The sequence below is a fragment of the Gopherus flavomarginatus genome, chromosome 1, assembly GCF_025201925.1.
Source record: "Gopherus flavomarginatus isolate rGopFla2 chromosome 1, rGopFla2.mat.asm, whole genome shotgun sequence".
In the NCBI taxonomy this organism is placed as follows: Eukaryota; Metazoa; Chordata; order Testudines; family Testudinidae; genus Gopherus; species Gopherus flavomarginatus.
Genome location: NC_066617.1, coordinates 347,180,563 through 347,200,028, shown reverse-complemented (window position 1 = coordinate 347,200,028; position 19,466 = coordinate 347,180,563). Strand labels below are relative to the sequence as shown.

Genomic DNA, 19,466 nt, shown 5'->3' with positions numbered 1-19,466 from the left:
ACTTCCTGTATAGCATAGGTCATAGAATTTCACCAGATTATTCCAGTACTGAGCCCAATAACTTGTTTTCAGCTAAAGCATATCTTCCAGAAAGGTATCCAGTCTTGATTCAAAAACATCAAAAGTTTTCTTAATACAGTCCTGTAATATTTGGATTGAAAATGTTTATTTCCAAGCCAATAACTGTTTTAATTTTTTTCAATAACAAAAGCTTTTTTCTTAGTTAATGTTCTTAAACTTGTTGTTAGCAATACTTCTTGTTAGGGCCTTGAAACTATCTGACAATTTAATCTTTAGTTTTGAATATTAAATTGTTTTGCTCATTTTCCAGTTTGGATGTGGCCTGAAATGAGTGGCTTTTCTAATCAGCTACCTAAAGTGTTTGTGTGTTTAACAGACTGTTGTTAAAACTGAATTATAAATTACTCATTTATCATATCTGGCCAAAGTGAGTGATTAATTTTCATGATTGAAAACATACGAGTACCAGATTAACAGTTCTCCAATGGGAGAGAAGCAGAGATGAGTCCCATTGCTATAACTGGCAGTCTTTTCTACAATAAGTGTTGGAGTCATTTGTGTTTTTCAGAAATTTGCATTAGATTAAATGAACTAAACAGCTGCCCACCTCATGTCTGTTTTACTTCCAAGATCTCTTAGATCTATTGCGTGTTGATTTTTGTGTCAATAAGCCCTAAATTTAGTATAGTAAATTGCACATTTTACAAAAATAATTGTCCTAGAGTTCCCAGATAGTTTATTTTTCACTGAGATCACACAATAACCATACCTTCCCCACACACTAACTCAGAAGAGCAATTTGACTATATTTGTGCCATTGCCAGTAAGAATTCTGAGTATTGTTTTAAACGAAACCTCTGGAAATTGTAGCCACTATGCCTGTCTTTCTCTGGACTGTAGGTACATGCTGTATTTTGCTGTCTTCGTCTTTTTCTTGAAATGCTTCTGCCTTCAGAATCTTTATCTTTCTTCTTCATGCTAACATCCACAGATCAGATCCAATGGATACTTCAGTGCACTTGCAACAGAACCACACCAGGCAGTCAGTGGCAGGAGGGGAATGCCCTGCCTCTTGAACTCACCTCCATATTTTTCTGCCATCATGGTGGCTGGCAGCTCAGCCAGACCTCCCTCCTGCAGAGGGAAATTCCAAACTTTACTTCAATCTTTTAGGCTAACAGTTGCATTGAGTACTGACTAGATAATGCCCAGCTTTATCCTGTGGCTTCATTTAGTTTTGGGGAGACAATCTCCGCAGCTCTGCTTCCTTGTCTGAGGTATTAGTAGCAACTGGTGCCCCTGTAGGCTTCAGGGAGTGAGCTGGGCCCAGAAAGCCAGAGATGCCAAAGGAAAGGATTGTGCTTCTTGCTTCCACCCCTGTAGAATGCAGTTTCCTTCACAGCCCACTCTGGGTGGGGTCAGCTCAGCTCCCCCATCCCTGGCACGAAAGGAGCTAGGAAGGATTGGAAAAGAACTGGCTCCAGGATAATCAGCCCCCTTCTGCCTGAAGATGATTGCACCTGAGACCCTCTAGCCCATGCCAGCAGCCTTGCCTGTGACTATGGAACTCAGCTGTTTCCTCCCCTCCAGTTTCCCCTGGGTTGCTGACGGAGGGCACTAAATGCAGCAGAGATGCTGCCAATGCCAGAGAATTTGATGAGGGACCCTTGGGACCCTCTTTCTCCCCTTGCTGCCACTTCTGTTATAGCCTCTCTCCTCATGTGGGATCTGTGCTGATAACCCAGGCTGAGACTACAATGGGAAACACAGACCCGTCTGACCCATGTGGATCTTATGCACTAGAGAGGGGTAGAGCTTCTGGGAAGCCCATCCTTGAGACCCAGGCTGAACCTTCCTTCAGAGAGAGTCAGAAGGGGGCCATGCCTCTCGAGGTTCCTTCCAGTCCTACAATTCTCTGTGTGGGAGAGGAGACAAGCCCAAGCCTTTCTGAGGACAGGAAGATGCCAGCCACTTGAAGTATTTTCAGAGCTGTCTCAGAGCCCAGTTTTATTCTGCCTTCCAAAGCAGGATTATGGGGACAAACTCTCAAGGGGGAAATAAATAAAAAATAGAATCACCACTGTTTCCCTGGTCACCCTCGCTGAGTGCAGTGGGACAGATAATCCAGCACCCGGTTTCTATGCTCACTTCCATGGAGTGCAGCCTCGGGATAGTCATTAGTGTTGCATTCCCCTGATCACCCTTATAGAGTAAACATGACAGATCAGTGCACAAAGGACCAGTCTGATACCTCTAGGCATATGTACACACACTACCACAAGGGGAACTCTTTCTCCTTAGGGAACTCCAAATGAGAGTTACAGGTTCAAATAGGTTCAGTTAGGAGATCTGTAATGGCCTTAGACAGCTGTAGCTACCTTCTTCCCAGCAGCTGGCTATGGACTGCCAAGAGGGACAGCAATCCATATCTGGAAAAACCAGTCTCCATTTTATAAGGCTACAAGGTTCCTCGATGTGCACCAATCAAAATTGAACCTAGTATTGCTACCAAAGATACATACAGCTGTTTTTGTTGGTGGTCAGGGAGTAGGCATTTCTAACAGAGAGAGATTTTTACCTGAAGCAATGGGCTTCTTGCCATATAGACCCTTCACAGGCAGCCATGTCCAAGCAGGCATCCTCTCAGATCCCTCCTCTGAGCATGAAAACTCTCAGGTTGCAGCAAACTGACAAAACAAATGCCAACAAGTCATGTGACACCATGAATTTCTCCACAGGATTTCACAAACAGTGCTAACATAGTGAATATTGTAAGGAGTTTTGTAAGCAAGACATGAGACGTAATTCTTCTGCTCTTCTCCATGCTGATTAGGCCTCAACTGGACTATTGTGTCCAGTTCTGAGCACCACATTTCAAGAAAGACATGGAAAAATTGGAGAAAGTCCAGAGAAGAGCAACAAAAAAGATTAAAGGTTTAGAAAACATGACCTTTGAGGAAAAATTGGATTTGTTTAATCTGGAAAAGAGAAGACTGAGAGGGGACAAAACAGTTTTCAAGAACATAAAAGGTAGTTACAAGGAGGAGGGAGAAAATTTGTTGTTCTTAACCTCTGAGAATAGGACAAGAAGCAATGGGCTTAAATTGCAGCAAGGGTGGTTTAGGTTGGACATTAGGAAAAACTTCCTAACTGTCAGGGTGGTTAAGCACTGGAATAAATTGCCTAGGGAGGTTATGGAATCTCCATCACTGGGGATTTTTAAGAGCAGGTTGGACAAACACCTGTCAGGGATGGTATAGATAATATTTAGTCCTGCCTTGAGTGCAGGGGACTGGACTAGATGACCTCTCGAGGTTCCTTCCAGTTCTGTGATTCTGTGAATAGTATATTTGTGGTCTCTCCTAACCTAAAAATCACATGGCTTAAGGGCTTCTCCTTGGAGGAGGAGGAAGAAGTGGGGATTCAGATCTGTTCCATGCAAATGTATGGTGCTTTAGTCCTTGGGATCAGACGCTCAGAAAAAGCTGTTGCCAGCTATCAGAGATACAATGGGAACTTCATGGAAAGATGAGGCTATTCAGAGTCATCAGAAAAGTTGACTTATGATTCTGACTCCTGCCAGACATTCCAAAAAGGAATACCACAAGTCATGTGGCAAGTTGAAGTACTCTTTGCAAGTGGTAGCTAGTTACCAGTGCAGGGTCAGTAACTGTCCTTTATTGCCTCAGAGCTATATACAGCTCAGCCAGCCCTGTCTGAAGTTAGATTCCTGGTTGGTTTAAAGTTCTCTCGATTTGGGAGTAAAAGGACTATCCATAGCTTCGATCTAATGAGGTCACTGAACATTGCCCAAAGTGAGTACTCTATGGAACTGTGCACAAATTTCAGGAACAGATTTAGGACATAGAAAAGCCGCAATATGAATGAAATGAATGAAATCATCCATCATCTACAAATGGGACATTTGCAACCCACTTACCCTCCTATTTCTAGTCTCAGAAAATCAGGGACAAGCAGAGCAGGACCCCATCTGAAACATGTAGATAAGTTCCTAATTGTGATTAGGGCAAATTTAAAATCAAGATTGGATGTTTTTCTAAAAGATATGCTGTAGGAATTATTTTGGGGAAGTTTTATGGCTCGTATTATACAGGAGGTCAGACTAGATGATCACAATGGTTCATTCTGGCCTTGGAATCTAGGAATCTATTAGAGGCTTGTCTTCAAAGCATGGCCATCTTTCAATCCTCAGACAATCCTAATGTTTTCGAGTCCTTTTTCTTTTTCAAACTTTGATTATTACCGTTTTGTTCCAGGGTCTCTCTCCAGGAGCCTGTTAGCAAATAATATTGGCTTTACAAGAGAAGGAAATGCATGCATCTTTTCCTGGACAGTGTTTTCTGATCTAGGCCCTACACAGAGAAAGCTGAAGCAAACACACAGTTTGATATTGTTCCTGGAGTGTCTTGGATTCTGCACAAACACAGACACATTGTGCCAAGGAAGTTTATTAAAGGTCTGGGATGAGGATGAATACTATCAGGTATAAGGTCTTACCTCAAGAATAGTAATAAAGATGAAGATGATCATAAGAAAAACAAGTGGTGTCACAGAAACAAGAATCCACTTCTTACTGGAGCTTATTGGAAATTCTGATTTCATGCACAGGCATGCTTCAGTAATCCACAATTCATATGATACCTATCCACTAATTCTGGATGTCCCCTCTGCATCTTGCCCTATATCATTGATCAGCAGAAAGCTAGTTCCAGTTGTATATTCTTCACTCCCACAACTGGGAGATTTCTTTTTGTGGTGGGATCTATACGATTCTGTCCAGGGAATCATTTCCAGAAAGAGAGAACACAGCACCACCAGCTGGAAGTGAGTGGCTCAGTGAGGTCTCCGAACACCTCCCATGGAAAACAGACCTGTTCTGGTCACAAAGGTCAGTGTGTCTGTGTCACAGTGGGGTGTCTGCTTGTGGCTGTGTCTGAGGAATAGCTCCATCTGGTTTGATACCCCTTCTGATCTTTTATTTGTGCTGTGGCCTCTCCTATGCTCCAGGAGTTGCAGTGCCTCCTCTTTGTAACTTGGGGTGCTCCCTGGACTGGCTGGCCAGGTATCATTCCCCACAGACATCCAATTCACGTCAGAGTGGCGTCCCTAGTGACCGGTGGAGGAACCCTGGCCTGCCCTCTACTCCAGGTTCCAGCTCAGGGGCTCTTGAATCAGAGGCCAAGGTCTGCCTGGTCCCAAAACTTGCTGCCGTTTCCCTGGGCTTTTTCCTTTCCACCTCTCTCAGGCTTCCACTCCACCACCCTTCTGGGTAAACCTTCTGTTCAGGGATAGGATCCCAGGCCTTCTACTTTCTCCCTGGGTTTCCTCCTTTCCCTCTGCAGCCCAGAGAGTAACTGCTGGCTTCCACATTACAGCCCCCTTCCTGCTGCAAACTTCCTAACTTTATACCAGCCCTGTCAGCTCCTGTTCAGCTGGGATCCATTCTCAATCAGGTCTTTCCTATCAAGCCTAACTTTCCCACATCTGTGGCGTATCAGGTTGTTTAGCCCTTTCTGAGCCACATTAACCCTTTACATGCTAGTATGGGGGGTGAGCACCCCATCACAGTCTGATAGTGTTTTCATAATAACTGGGAAGAACATAAGCAGACCTACCCCAGAGAGAAATTCTCCTCTCCTGGGCGGAGCAAAGTTTCCTATCTCTGTGTGCATTGCCCACAAAAGGGGAGATGAACACCATGTCCTTCATGGCAGAAGTCAGATTGGCAGCAGGGCTGGTGGTCAACTTCTTTGCACCTCGAAACAGAAAATGAAGTGCCCTGTAGTCTGTTTCTGTGTCACAATCCAGGATGTGGGGACATCTTACAAAGCTATGGGAGGTCCTTGCTATATGTGTTCCCAGCTTTTCCACTACTCCCAAAAATAGGAACCAAGAGAGGTAGAGTGACTGTTTATCCCTTTCTGGCTGAAGAGGCTATGGCTTTCTGCCTTGATTAACCTAACACTGGATCTTTGGATGTCTGTCTCACAGAGGAGGTCTGCTGTTGCAAGATGAATGCTCCATCCAGGAACAGACATGTTTAAAACGAAGACTTGAATTAACGTTGTTATTTATCTAACAACGTTAGATATTTATCTATGTTATTTATCTATGTTATTTATTTATTTACCCCAAAAGAGAAGTCAACTAATCCATAGTTTAACTACCAAGCTAAACCAGTAAAAGAGCCTTGAATTCCTCTGGAAGTGCTGTATTGTGGATGTTTAAAAAAAGTTTTGTACAAATCCCAATCTATTATACTTCCTTACGGTACCAACCTTATCCTAGCTGCACAAGGTCATAAAGCACAACCTCAGCTATTTACAGCACTCCACAGAGTGAACCCCTGCAGGGTGTATCATTATGTACTACTCATCCTAATATAGGCTTCGTATTGGCTATGATTTCCAATCAGATGAGTTTTTTTATTTGCTTTGGGGAGCCTTCTCTAATGAGACACGTTATTGTAATTTTAATTCAGATCAGTCATTCTTACAATGGCCATGGAATTCATTTCCTAAGCAAATTCAGGAAATAGTCCTCCTTCAGTTAAGCAGCAAGTCCAGTACTTAGAGGCACCAGCATTCTCAGGTCAGAGTAGGCATGTCTCCTGTACTGAGGTCTGCTAGATAGCCATTAGTTCACCAAATTCTGTATATTGGTCATCCAGTGTTAGCAGATGCCATTTTCTTTCTGTTGTCAGGAAGACAGAGGAGCTACTTACATAAAATCTACCTTTTTTTGGATGTCCGTAATTAAAGGATGAATCTGCTTCCCACTCTGGAGGCGCATTACTATGAAAATCCGATTGTAATGTGTAGGCAGACCTTAGCGTAATGAAGAATAGGAAAATGTATCCATGATTACCTGAAAATTTCCTTTTGTTGAGTAATAAGGTGGACAGATCTGGCTCATCCTGGAGACAAAATGGATCATTCACAATAGCAGCGGAAATTGACATCCATGATTTTGAGTTTGTTGTCATTACTTGGGATTTATCATAATCTGCAGTAGAAGAATTTCTTCTTTCAGTGTATATTGAGGAACACAATCTGTAATTTAGGAAAATAGATTTGAATTATGCTGTTCCAGGAGGCAGGGCATTCTTCTGCTGCCAGTGACTGACAGTTCTGGTTCTGCTCCAAAGCTGCAAGATGGCTGAAGTATCCATTGTAACCAAGCTATGGACCTCGTTACTCGAAGAAAGGGAATTTTCAGATAAGCATGTATAAATTAAAATTTTCTATGAACTAGTATATCTCAGCGCAGCCTTGATTAATAATCCCTAAAGCCATTGTAAAATTGCAGTGAACTTCAAGAGATTTCAATTTTTCCAAGAAAATTGCAGAAGATTTTTCGTGGGTTTGTGAGGGGATCACCGCACTAGCTTGCAATGTGTTTTTTAACTATTTGATGTTTGCTCTGAGGACTGTAGTAATGTTGAATTGAAAGTGAGTACATTAGAAAGGTCAGTGTAACATACTGGTGTGTTGGAGTGTCCTGATGTAAATGAGCTAGTGCTTGGAGGCTGGTGTTGTGTTGGGTGATTGTTGAGATATCTTCTTGTTTCCATGCTATTCAGAATTTGTGATGTGTAGGAATATGTCTGAGAAACTTTAAACTTGCAAAGTTGCAGGGTTGGGGGGAGGTGATTTTGAAAGTCATTTTGTTTTTTCTCTGTTGTTTTAATCTGTTTTAAATGTGGGATCTGACAATCCAGGGCTGGAGATAGGCCAATGGAGTGGAGAAAAGGGCTATTCAGGGAGTAGAATAGCACTTCAGTTCGATCTCTGGTTGTTGGGTTTTGGATTTTTTTTAATTTACATGCCTGAGAGAGAAAGCTTTAACTAACACTTCAGTTTCCTCTGTCTGGCACTCAGAGCTTTTCATGTGAAGCTGCAGCTTGGCAATTGGAAAAGCTTGTGTCACCCAGAAGAAGCTTAAATATAAAGCTTTCTCCTCCAGGGTATACAATTTTAGAGCAGACTTGACAAATTTCAGGATTAAAGTAAAAATGTATAATTTTGGTTGCTTTGAATGTTATTAATGTATTAATTTCTGTTATTTAATTAACCCTACTAGTTGTTACCATTACTGTCTTCAATTGTTATTGACGTATATTTGAATCATTGAATATATTTGTCATTCCGTGGATGTTCCAGAAATTGGTTTTACAAAAATTTATAGCCCCATGGTGGTGTAGAAGACTCCGATTACACTCAGTTTATTTTATCAACATTTTCTTAATGATGAGTGTTAGGAATTCTTAGCACTCATGGTTAAGAAAATATTGAAAACATAAATTGAGTGTAATGGTAATGGGGGGTTCTTCTTGATCACGGGTGCTATATAAATAATTAGATTCATGAGCATCCACTGACTCACTAGTGGGGCTAGGGGTGGTTCCTCGTAATTTGTCATATCTGTCAGCTGCCATTGGCAGAATAGATTTGGTTTCACAAATTTTAGAAATAACTTTTAAATTTATTTATTTTATGTCTCATTATGTAGGCAGTGTCCAAGGTATTCTAGAAATGAGATGGATCCCTGTCCTACAACTTGCTCCACATGAGTAAAATTTGAAGCCCTGTGGTTCATCTGGCTCCTATATTAGATGGACTTTAAAAAAAATCTCTGGAAAATAATTCCAGAATTCAGAAAGGGAGTAATCTAAAAGGTTGTCTGTACAGAATTACAGAATATTTTACTGCAAAAAATCCATAGAAAATTCAGTTTTACTTTGAAAGGTTTTTTGTTCCAAGTTTGGAGACTGAATTCAGTCCGTAAAGAGTAAAACAAAGGATTTTAATTCAACTTTGAGAAGCAATCACAATATGCTTTTAACTCTATAGCCTGTACCAATGCCTTCCTAATAGGAGAAGCTAGTTTTGTAAATTAAGAAACTAGAAAATTCACTTCTTTTTTTAAAAAAAAGCAAAAAGGGAATGAGAGAAAAACTTGGATCCTTTATCAACTCCAAAACAAAACTGGCCTCAGAATCAGTGCTGTCTGGTTAAAGGGCATCTTCATCTGTATCTAGATCTATCTGTGTACACAAAAAAACTGCATTAAAAGAACATTAGCAAGTTGCAAAGTCAAGCTCTGAAAAGTTAGAAAATCCCAGCATTCCACCCTCTTGTGCATATGCATTATGATAGCCCTAGATTATGTGATCTCACATTATTTTTTCCTCAGAACCCCTGCCTCATTCAGTGCAGACTGGATGATGTTCCCATAATGAGCAGCTATTCAGTATTTTGTTCTCTCCTTTTGTTCATTGTGTGGCCCCATGCCTTGTTTACTGCATGCGACTCAAACAAGGCCGCTCTGGTTTTTTTGCCGCCCCAAGCGAAAAAAACCAACAAACCTCTGGGAGCACAACTGCCGAACGAAAAAAAAACAACCTCAGAAGTGTCCAGAATGCCACCCCTGAAATTGTGCTGCCCCAAGCACATGCTTGGTTTCCTGGTGCCTAGAGCTGGCCCTGTACGCAAAGCCTGTTCTAAAGACAGACTCTCAATTTCCTCGTGGTCTTTCTGTAGCGGCTTATCGTTATATAACCTGAGTTCTTCACAAATATTAATGAATTTATTTTTACAATACCTCTGTGAGATGAGGGGATATTATCATCCCCATTTTGCAGAGAGGAACTGAGGCACAGAGAGATTAAAGTCAAAAGTGTCCACTAATTTTGGATGCCTGATGTGAAGAGCATCGGGCCTGATGATGTAACACTTTATATGTTCAAAGCACAGCTCCTATTAACTTCAGTGGCTCACTGCTTCTGCAGGTCAGTCCCCAGGATCTCTAGTCAGTCACCCAGAAAATGAGGAGCACACAATTAATTACCATTTATAAAAAGTTTGGATTAAGTGACCTGCCGAGCATCACATGGGAACTTTGTGGCAGAGGGAGAGAGAGAATCTGGTTCTCCAGAGCAGCATTCAACTGCTTTAACCATGTTTTTCTCCTCCTTCTGCAATGCCCTGTCTCACTCACTAAAGACCTTCCAACTTCTGCAACAAATGAGTCAGGGGTCCTACAGACAATCTTCTTCATTACACAACCCCGATCCCTCTTCAGAGAAGGCTGTGTGATGAATGGGGCAGGGATCCCATGAGAAAATAGCATATGATCATGCAATTAAAGACTGCATAGTAATACATATGCACAAGTGGGGCAAAATAAGGTTGCGCAGGCATCGGGGGCATTGAGAGCAGAGGAGAGATTTGTGTTCAGTTCAGGTGTCTTGACCCCCGCCACAGCCTGCTGCTGTTACTGGGAAAGTCACGCTCAGCCCCAACCCTGAACATGCCCAGTGTGCATGGATCCTTCCAGGTATTTAGCTGCTAAAATCTAAGTCTCTATTGAGCATGTGTGAGCTTTGATTTTCAAAGACTAATAAACTTGGTGAAATTTGGGCAGATTTTCACGGAGCCAGCAAAAGGCCCATCCCTGACGCAAAGACTACCCCTCTGCCAAATGTCACATCCCTGCTCCAAAGCCTGGGGCACAAGAGCTTCTCTCAGAAAAGGTCCCCATAATTTTTTAACGTGGGCAAAACAATGTATTTTTCCCTCGCCTTGTTCTCAGAAAATGCTGGGGAAAAAAATTGAGGCAAGACACCCGGCATGGAAAACTTCAGCCCAAACAATTAAAGTTTGGCAAAGTCATAAGCAGTGAAAACAGGATCTAATAATAGAAGTATCAGGTTATCTTAAAAGGGCTGTGTTACCAGCACCACCGATAATGTTTTTATTTGTATTCTCCATTGTTCGCAATGTTACTCTGGAAGTTTGGAAGATGTATCTTTCCCTGGTAATAGTGTCATATTTCATTATGCGAACATCAGTATTTTCCCTCTCACTCTGGCATTTTCTGTGCATTAGGGACATTATAGAAATAATAAAAGCATTGCGTTGTATTTTGATTGGTGTTGAAATTAGCATGGCTCATTTTGTTTTGGTACGCTACATCCTCGCTGTACTGCCGGTATTGTGGATTATTTTATCTCTCAATCAGCAGAAGTCTTAGAATAGGATTTCTTTAACTTGTGTTCATGCCGACTGCCTGTCTTGCTCTGCAGCAAGAGAGCAGAAGTACGGTGGGATCATCCTTAATGATGGCAGATTTTTTCTTACTTTTTTATGCTAGTGATAAACTGAGGGTATTGCTTTCTGTTTACAAATGATCTGGCATTCATGGGTTTATTGAGTGAAGCAACTGCTACTTCCAGAGGTGTTAACTTCACAATATGGAAGAGGCAAATCCACTACCACTCATGCAGCCTTTTAAAAGTGATAAATAATATTTTTTAAAGTGCAGTGACAATAAACTATTTGGCTGAGCTCATTGGCAATGAGTCTTTCACCTAGGGTGAATGGGGATAGTCCCGATTTTTGGATCTCTTTCTTATATAGGCTTCTATTACCCCTAACCCCCATCCCGATTTTTCACACTTGCTGTCTGGTCACCCTACTTTCATCTCTAGATTGCTGGTTGCTCCAGTAGTGACTGACAGATGGTGATTTAGTGGCTTGTGAGAAATACAATGATGGTCTCAGTCCAGTTCTCAGCAGACAAGTGTGAACATCACGACACTGCAATCCCAACCGGTATTAATTGGCATCCAGGTTGACGGTCTCTGAAGAGAGATGCCCAAGGCTGACACACTGCTAGAGCAGGTCCCTCTCCTCAGATGAGTGGTTGGATGATGTGGGCAATCTTTCATTGCTGATGGGTGCTGCCATAACAGTTGTTGTCTGTAAAGAGAGGGTTTGAGTCTCCATAGCTGTCAGTCCAGCACTTCCCATGGTTTCAGTTTTAAAAAGTGTGGTTAAAAACATGGGGGGGGAGGAAACAGCTTGCCTCCTTCCTAAAAAATGCTATGCTTCTGCTGCTGATCCCAAGACTACTTCAGTGTTTACTCTAAATCTAGGTTTCTAATTGCAGGGAGTGAACAATGTCAGGGGATAAGATTTCCAGAACAATTTTACTTTCTTTGAGGACTGGGAGATGGGACTTTATGTTTTGTAAGGAGAAAAAAGGAGACATTTAGACAAAAATAACCCATTGAGCAGTTAACCAGCAGAGCCATCACTGTCAATGGTTGGCACAGCCAGACTAGAAAGTATGTAATATCTTGGCTGACCACCATCAAAAATTGCTTTTGTGGGAATTGGCATGTTAGCAAATTTAACTGAAAGCAAATCCAAGCTTCTTTCATGCAAGAAGTCTCTTTCCGCCTTATTACTTAACTTGTTAAAATTGTACTTGAAAGATGAGGGAAAGCTTGACATGTATATTGATTGATTCTTTTTTTTTTTAAAAAAAGAGTATTACTGAGTCTCTCGACTTTTTGCTGATCTTGGATCATTTCATTTTCACAATATTTCATAATTAAAATTATTAGTAATTCTGTTTTATGTCTCTGCCAACTTCCTAATTAACTCTTTTTTTCCCTCATATTGCAGTGCTTATTTATTACTGTCAGCTTGCTGTATAGTTTACACAATGCACCAGGAATTTTTACCAAGAATGTCTCTGGTTTTATTCTGTTGATATATGTATCTCTATTTCCACTGCAGCCATACAAATCATGGGATTAATGAGCTGTCAGATTCTGGGTAATGAATGAAAAAATGACAGAGATCTTTTCAGAATTTAAGAAGAAATGTGCTAAATTTGTCATCAGTGCTATAAAGAAATCACATCTCTTCCGTGTATGAATCAGGAAACTTCTAAAAAAATAAATAAAAATTGCAGTGGTGCAAAGGCCCCACGTGATCCCCCTGGTGAGCAGTGGTTATTTCCAATTCCGTTTCCATCTCTTTTGACATCACTGCTCAGGGGCTGTTTGAGAGAGAGAGGCAGGAGAATATGTTTTGGAAAAAGTAATAGATTTCTACACCTGAGGTTCTAGGTTCTTAATTGAACCCCCAGCTAGAGATTTTTCTGTGTTCTCTCTTTTTGCCTTTATGAACTTGCTGGATTTCTTGTTATAAACATTACTCCTTAAAGGGAAGACCTTGCTGACTGCCAAAGAGTTATTTTTCCATGTGGGTCATTCTACCCATTGACACTGTTTCATTAGATTTAGATTCCATAATTCTTCTTATATATATAAAAATATATTTTTATCCAGGTGACGGTCACAGATGGAGGCATCTCTCCCAAGCAATCTACTGTTTGGGTGGTGGTTCAAGTTCTGGATGAAAACGATAACAAGCCTCAGTTTCCGGAGAAAGTCTATCAGATCAAGTTGCCTGAGAGGGACCGCAAGAAAAGAGGGGAGCCAATCTACAGAGCTTTTGCATTTGACAAAGATGAAGGACCGAATGCAGAAATTTCCTACAGCATCGTGGATGGAAATGATGATGGGAAATTTTTTATTGACCCTAAAACCGGGATGGTTTCTTCCAGAAAGCAATTCACAGCAGGGAATTATGACATCTTAACAGTAAGGCTTCATTAACCAGAAGAAGCACACAGCATTTGATGTTTCAATAATATGTTTTTTAAAGTTAGTATAAATAATGTCACATAGTTTTTCCTAATTTAGGAGTTATATGTAAAACCTTAACCTATTAAGAAATCCAGTTGTCATACCTAACTATAGATAAAGAAATAAGCTCTTTTTACTCTGAATGTTTTCATACTATAGCACATAATGAGTTCTTCTCAGGTTGTTCAAAAGGTAGATCTTCAAAGCATCAGTTTGTCTTTCCAATGCATGGGAAAAACGTAGACCCAAGGGCTTGTCTACACACACAATTGTTGTACCACTTAACTCTACCACTTCAGTTAAAACAATACAACCCCCTTAGTGTGGAGGCAGTTATACTGGTATAAAAGTACCATATGTACTCTTTCATAAGCCGATTATTTTTGGTAAAAAAGTGACGCATCAAAGAGCAGGGGTTGGCTTATAAACGGGTCTAGACCTAAATTTGATGATTTTAAACTCTATGGAATCATTGAATTGAATATCTAATACATTGTTGTTTTGTTTACCTGGAGCATCTGTAGGCCTGGAGCCCCACAGCAAACCGTGGCCACTGGAACCCCATGCCTGTTAATGCTCCAGGTAAACAAAACGTCCAGATCCACTAGAGGCTTACCCTAATGGGCCAGGAGCCAAAGTTTGCCAACCCCTGAAATATAGGGTTAGCTTACGAAAGGGTCATATAGTTTTTGCTCTTTTTACCTAACCATCGTGGGAGATCGGCTTATAAATGAATGGGCTAATTAACGAGTATATACAGTAATTATACTAGTATGGCTTATGGAGGCCCTCTCAGAGATCCAGAGAGGCCCGGGCCACTTCCAGCTTTGAGACCCCCTAGCCATAATAAAAATAAAAAAATGACGATACATGAAAACAAAATATGGCACCAGAAAAAGAGTGAGACATAATTTAAATACTTTTTTTATTTAACCAATGCTTTTCTAGCCCTTCTCTGTGCAAATGCACTAATTATTGAGGAAAAATCTATATCAGGTGTCTAGATTTGAGTCCCCCTTTGAGCTTGAGGCCCAGGTCAAATGGCCCTCCTGGCCCTACCCTCTTATTAGCCCTGGGTTTTTGCTTGGAAGTGAAGGGGAATAAGCTGTACTGACATAAAGCACTTTTACACTGGTGTAACTTCACCCACACTAGGGGTTGCACTGCAATAACTATTTCAGTAAAAAAAAATCACTGCCTTAACCAAAATAGTTATGAGGCCCAAAAACTGTGCAGACCAGGCCTGAGAGAGACAAGAGATGTGTGGTATCTTTTGATAGAATCAAAATTAGGGGCATATGAACTCCAGAAATCTATATGTATTGAAAGACTCTTGTGTGATTGAAAACGATTGATGGTTGGCACTTAAACAAAGGATAATGACAGCAAAGTATTGAGTGGGCGCAGGTGTCTAGTAGTGTGCCACATCGATCGATGTTTCATCTTGTCTTATTTCACATCTTCATCAGGGATCTAGGTGTCAGCGTAAACAGCACAATGAAAAGGTGCCTTTCAGATCTCACACTGCGAGCCAGGTCTCTCTCACTTCTTGGGAATTGGCTTTATTAATAAAATATTGTAATGTAAAATCAGCTGAAGTCTTCTCCCCAGGCCGAGTTCCCACTCGGATTCCTACCCCAGGACTGCTCAGGATACAGCCTTGATCCTCTCTCTCTAAAGAGCCAACCCCTCTTAAATCCAAGCAGAGTAACAAGCCAACTGCTATAGTTCACCAGATCACCTTAATCTGTTTCCCACAAACCACCTGTTACAGTTCACCAGACTACCTTTATCTATTTCCCAGCAAGATCAACACTGGCTAACAGGATATGGTATTTCAGGCAAATACTGCCAGCCTTTTAAAAAGTGTGTTAATCACATTAATTGATACTATACATATATATTTATAAATATCTCCTATAGTGTATAACTTGAAAAAACACTAAAATAAAGGAAAACTAGCCAAACTCTCAGGATGTTGGCATAACTGACCAAAGCACCCACATGAAATTGTATTTGTAATCCCCATCCTCCCTTCTCTGACCCAGATGTTTGTCATCCCATGTCTTTTTCTACACATAGGGCTTGTCTGTCTGGAGAGTTACTGTACAGTAAGCTGCGCTTTAAATCAGCAGCCCTATAGGCTGCTGCACACTAAGTCACCATGTGTACCCTGCTGCATCTCACTAAAAGTTCTGCAGTATGCTTTGACCTACTGCATTCTGAAACAGCGGTAGGTCAAAGTGCAGTGTGGAACTTCTAGTGCATGGCCACAGGTTCCACGCAGCCAATTAGCACATAGCAGGCTACAGTGCTGTAGATTTATGCCCCAGCTAGCCGGGCACTAACTCTTGGTATAGACAAGTCCAAAGGATCACGCTTATCAAGCACCATGCACATTGATAGTACAATACAGGGGTCGGCAACCTTTGAGAAGTGGCATGCCAAGTCTTCAGTAATTTAAGGTTTTGCGTGCCAGTAATAAATTTTACATTTACAGGGGCCCCAGACTGGCAGCGGGCTGAGCAGGGCTGGCGTCAGGGACAGCGGGACTGGCGGCAAGGACCCCGGATGGCAGAGGCTGGCGGACAGACCTCCAGACCGGCAGTGAGCTGAGCCATCCAGGCCGGCAGCAGGCTGAACGGGACTGAGACCTCAGCTGGCAAGGGGCCGGCAGCCGGAACGCCAGACCAACAGCAGGCTGAGCGGGGCCGGCAGCTGGAACCCCAGACCAGCGGCAGGCTGGGTGGCTCAGCCAGCTGACAATCTGGAGTTCCAGCTGCCAGCTCCTGCCACTCGGGGTCCTGACCATTGGCCCCACTCAGCCCGCCTGGGGTTCCGTTTACCCAGGCCAGCAGCGGGATGAGCAGGGCTGGCGGACGGGACCCCAGACTGGCAGCGCAGGCGACAAACGGAACCCCAAACCGGTAGCGCACTGAGCCACTCAGCCCGCTGCTGGTCTGGGGTTCCGGTTGCCGGCCCCTGCCAGCGGGGGTCTCATCCATCAGCCACACTCAGCCCGCTGCCGGCTCTGGGTTCCGTCCATTCAGGCCAGCAGCAGGCTGAGTGGGGCCGGCGGCCAGAACCCTACGCCGGCAGCTGGCTGAGTGTGGCCAGTGGATGGAACCTCAGATTGGCGGCAGGCTGAGCGGCTCAGCCAGCTAACAGTCTGGAGTTCCAGCTGCCGGCTCCTGCCAGCCGGGGTCCTGGCCGTCGGCCCTGCTCAGCCTGCTGTTGGCCTAGGATTCCATTCACCCAGGCAGGCAGTGGGCTAAATGGGGCCGGAGGCCGGGACCTCGGCTGGCAGCAGCATGCCAGTAAAAATTGGCTTCTGTGCCATAGGTTGCTGACCCCGGTATAATATAAATACTAATAAGAATTAAGCCTAAGTTGGGAGGAATTGTGGACATTGAGGGCAGAGAAGCAACATAAATAGATCTAGAGAAACTGAAACAAAGGAAGAAAATAATCATTTTGGAAAATGGGTTGAAATAATCCAAAACATGGTACTGTAAGAGACTGAAGGATGATCGCATACTGAAAAGTTAATAGTTTTACGGTCCAAGTGCAATAGCAAAAAAGGCCATTGGTCCACATATATGTCATGTCATGGATCATATTTCTTTTTGCCAAAGTAGGTCTGTTATCTCAGTTGGAATCTCTGAGTAGGACTCCAGTAATACAAATAATGATGAAAATAACAACAGCAGTGTAAACACAAGATATAGGAATTATTTAGACTGGAAATAGGAGTAATGGGGTGAAATTAAGGGAAATTTGGAGAAGATTATTAATCATAATACTTACCTCTTGTATAATGCTTCTCATCAGCAGGTCAATAGTGCAAGTGCAAAGGTAAATATCATTATCTCCATTTTACAGATGGGGAAAATGAGGCATGGAGTGGTGAAGTGACTTCCCAAAGGTCACCCAGTAGCTTAGTAGCAAAGCTAGGAATAGAACCCAGGTCAAACTTCCTGAGAGTGAAAGCCTATTACATTATAGAAAAGTCTTCTATGAAAACTACATTAGTCCAATTCTGGACCAGTATCAATAAAGCACCGGTAGACTCAGGCACCAATAACACGTTAAAAGTGTGAATTATTTGACTAGAAACATATGACATGTACTGTTAAAAAGCTGAGATTCTTACTTGTCTGTTACTTGTAGCATAGAATCATAGACTATCAGGGTTGGAGGGGACCTCAGGAGGTCATCTAGTCCAACCCCCTGCACAAATCAGGACCAATTTCCAACTAAATCATCCCAGCCAGGGCTTTGTCAAGCCTGACCTTAAAAACCTCTAAGAAAGGAGATTCCACCACCTCCCTAGGTAACCCATCATAGTGCATCACCACTCTCCTAGTAAAAAAGTTTTTCCTAATATCCAACCTAAACCTCCCCCACTGCTTATCTTTTTAGTACTGGCCTGGCAAGCAGACATAGACCTTTACATCTCATTAATGTAAATGCCATCTTGCTATTTTTCCTGTTTGAATGACAAAATATTAATGCCTGATATCTCACAAAAACTGCAGCAGATGTAAAATCTATGGAGTTAAGCTAAGGGTGAAAAGAGCCTATATAGGATATTGAAGTCATCATCATCTAACATGCTGAAAGCCCTCTGTATTCAATATTTGTTTTGTTAGTTCACGCGTCCCTACAATACTGCTGGTGTTATTTGACAGTGCCAATTGTAGTGGTTTCTATCCCTTCCGCATAACAAGGATTGCTTCAAACCCCTGACATAACTTAATTTTGTCAAGTTCCCCTCGCTGCCTCAGAAGTGCAGAGAAGACCATAAGTAGTAACAATCCCTTTAGACATAAATTCTATCTCAGGTATTGGGCAGGTCATTTTAGTTAGTTAGTTAGTTTTAAAAAAATTAGCACAAAATTGAGTTTTCAACTAAATGAGATTTTACCAGTGAAAAGTGTCTGCAGAAATTTTTGATTTTGGGTGAAATTTAGTGGCATTGGATACACAGGAGGTCCCTTCAGATCTTAACCCTATGAAACTATGGAAAACTTACATATTTAGGCTGAAAACTGAAATATTTTGAGCCAGCTATCCTGTCACAGTTCCTCATGAAGGGCTTTAGTTCAGTTTCCTCATGTCCCCGTTATCCTCCCTGGCTAGGCCATGTCCCTCATGACTCACCATGGCCAGGGGCTTTCGTGATGCAACCTCCTCCCTCAGCAGGAGGAATAACTGTGGTGCATGCTGGGGGTTGTAGTCCAGCCAGGGAGCCTGGACCAAAAGGGAGCATGAGGTCCTCAGAATACAACTCCCATGAGGCCAGCAGCATTTCCATATCAAACCATTTTGATTTTCGCTGAAAGATTAAACTTTCACATGAAAAATTTTGATAAAAATGACTTTGTTGAAAATGTCCACAGTAAACGCAACTTTACCTGGGTGGCAGGAATATACTCAAGATGCATTGACAGAGCAGCATGTTAAGCCACCGTATGTGTTCTCTCTTGGCATAACAGATAAAAGCAGTGGACAATGGACGACCTCAGAAGTCTTCAACTGCGCGCCTCCATATTGAGTGGATTAAGAAACCTGTACCCTCACCTGTATCACTGACTTTCAGTGAGCCCTTCTACAACTTCACTGTCATGGAAAGCGATAGAGTGACAGAAATTGTGGGAGTAGTCTCTGTGCAACCCGCTAACATACCTTTGTGGTTTGATGTAGTCGGTAAGTTTGAACTCAGTGCTGTGAATAGGTATCAAGAAAAACACCTCAGGATGTGTGGTTTTGAGAGTGAGAAAACTAACAGTGAATTATCACCCAAATTAAAAATGTGAGATGCTGAGATGAAAATGCCTAATTTAATATAATAATAATAATACTCATGCTTTTGTTATGACTCCTTAGCTAAGCTGAAAAGAAAGCGCTGGATGGCTGG

General features: G+C 42.1%; 1 protein-coding gene across 9 annotated transcripts in view; it reads left to right on the top strand.

Annotated features, from left to right (window-relative positions):
* Positions 1-19,466, top strand: part of FAT3 (FAT atypical cadherin 3) — a 607,093-nt gene that overhangs the window by 439,333 nt on the left and 148,294 nt on the right. For all 9 annotated transcript variants that reach the window (XM_050940215.1, XM_050940199.1, XM_050940224.1 and 6 more), the window contains exons 5-6: positions 13,187-13,501; positions 19,045-19,255. In XM_050940215.1, the coding sequence (XP_050796172.1) occupies positions 13,187-13,501; positions 19,045-19,255 (526 nt within the window). The remainder of the gene's footprint in view (positions 1-13,186; positions 13,502-19,044; positions 19,256-19,466) is intronic.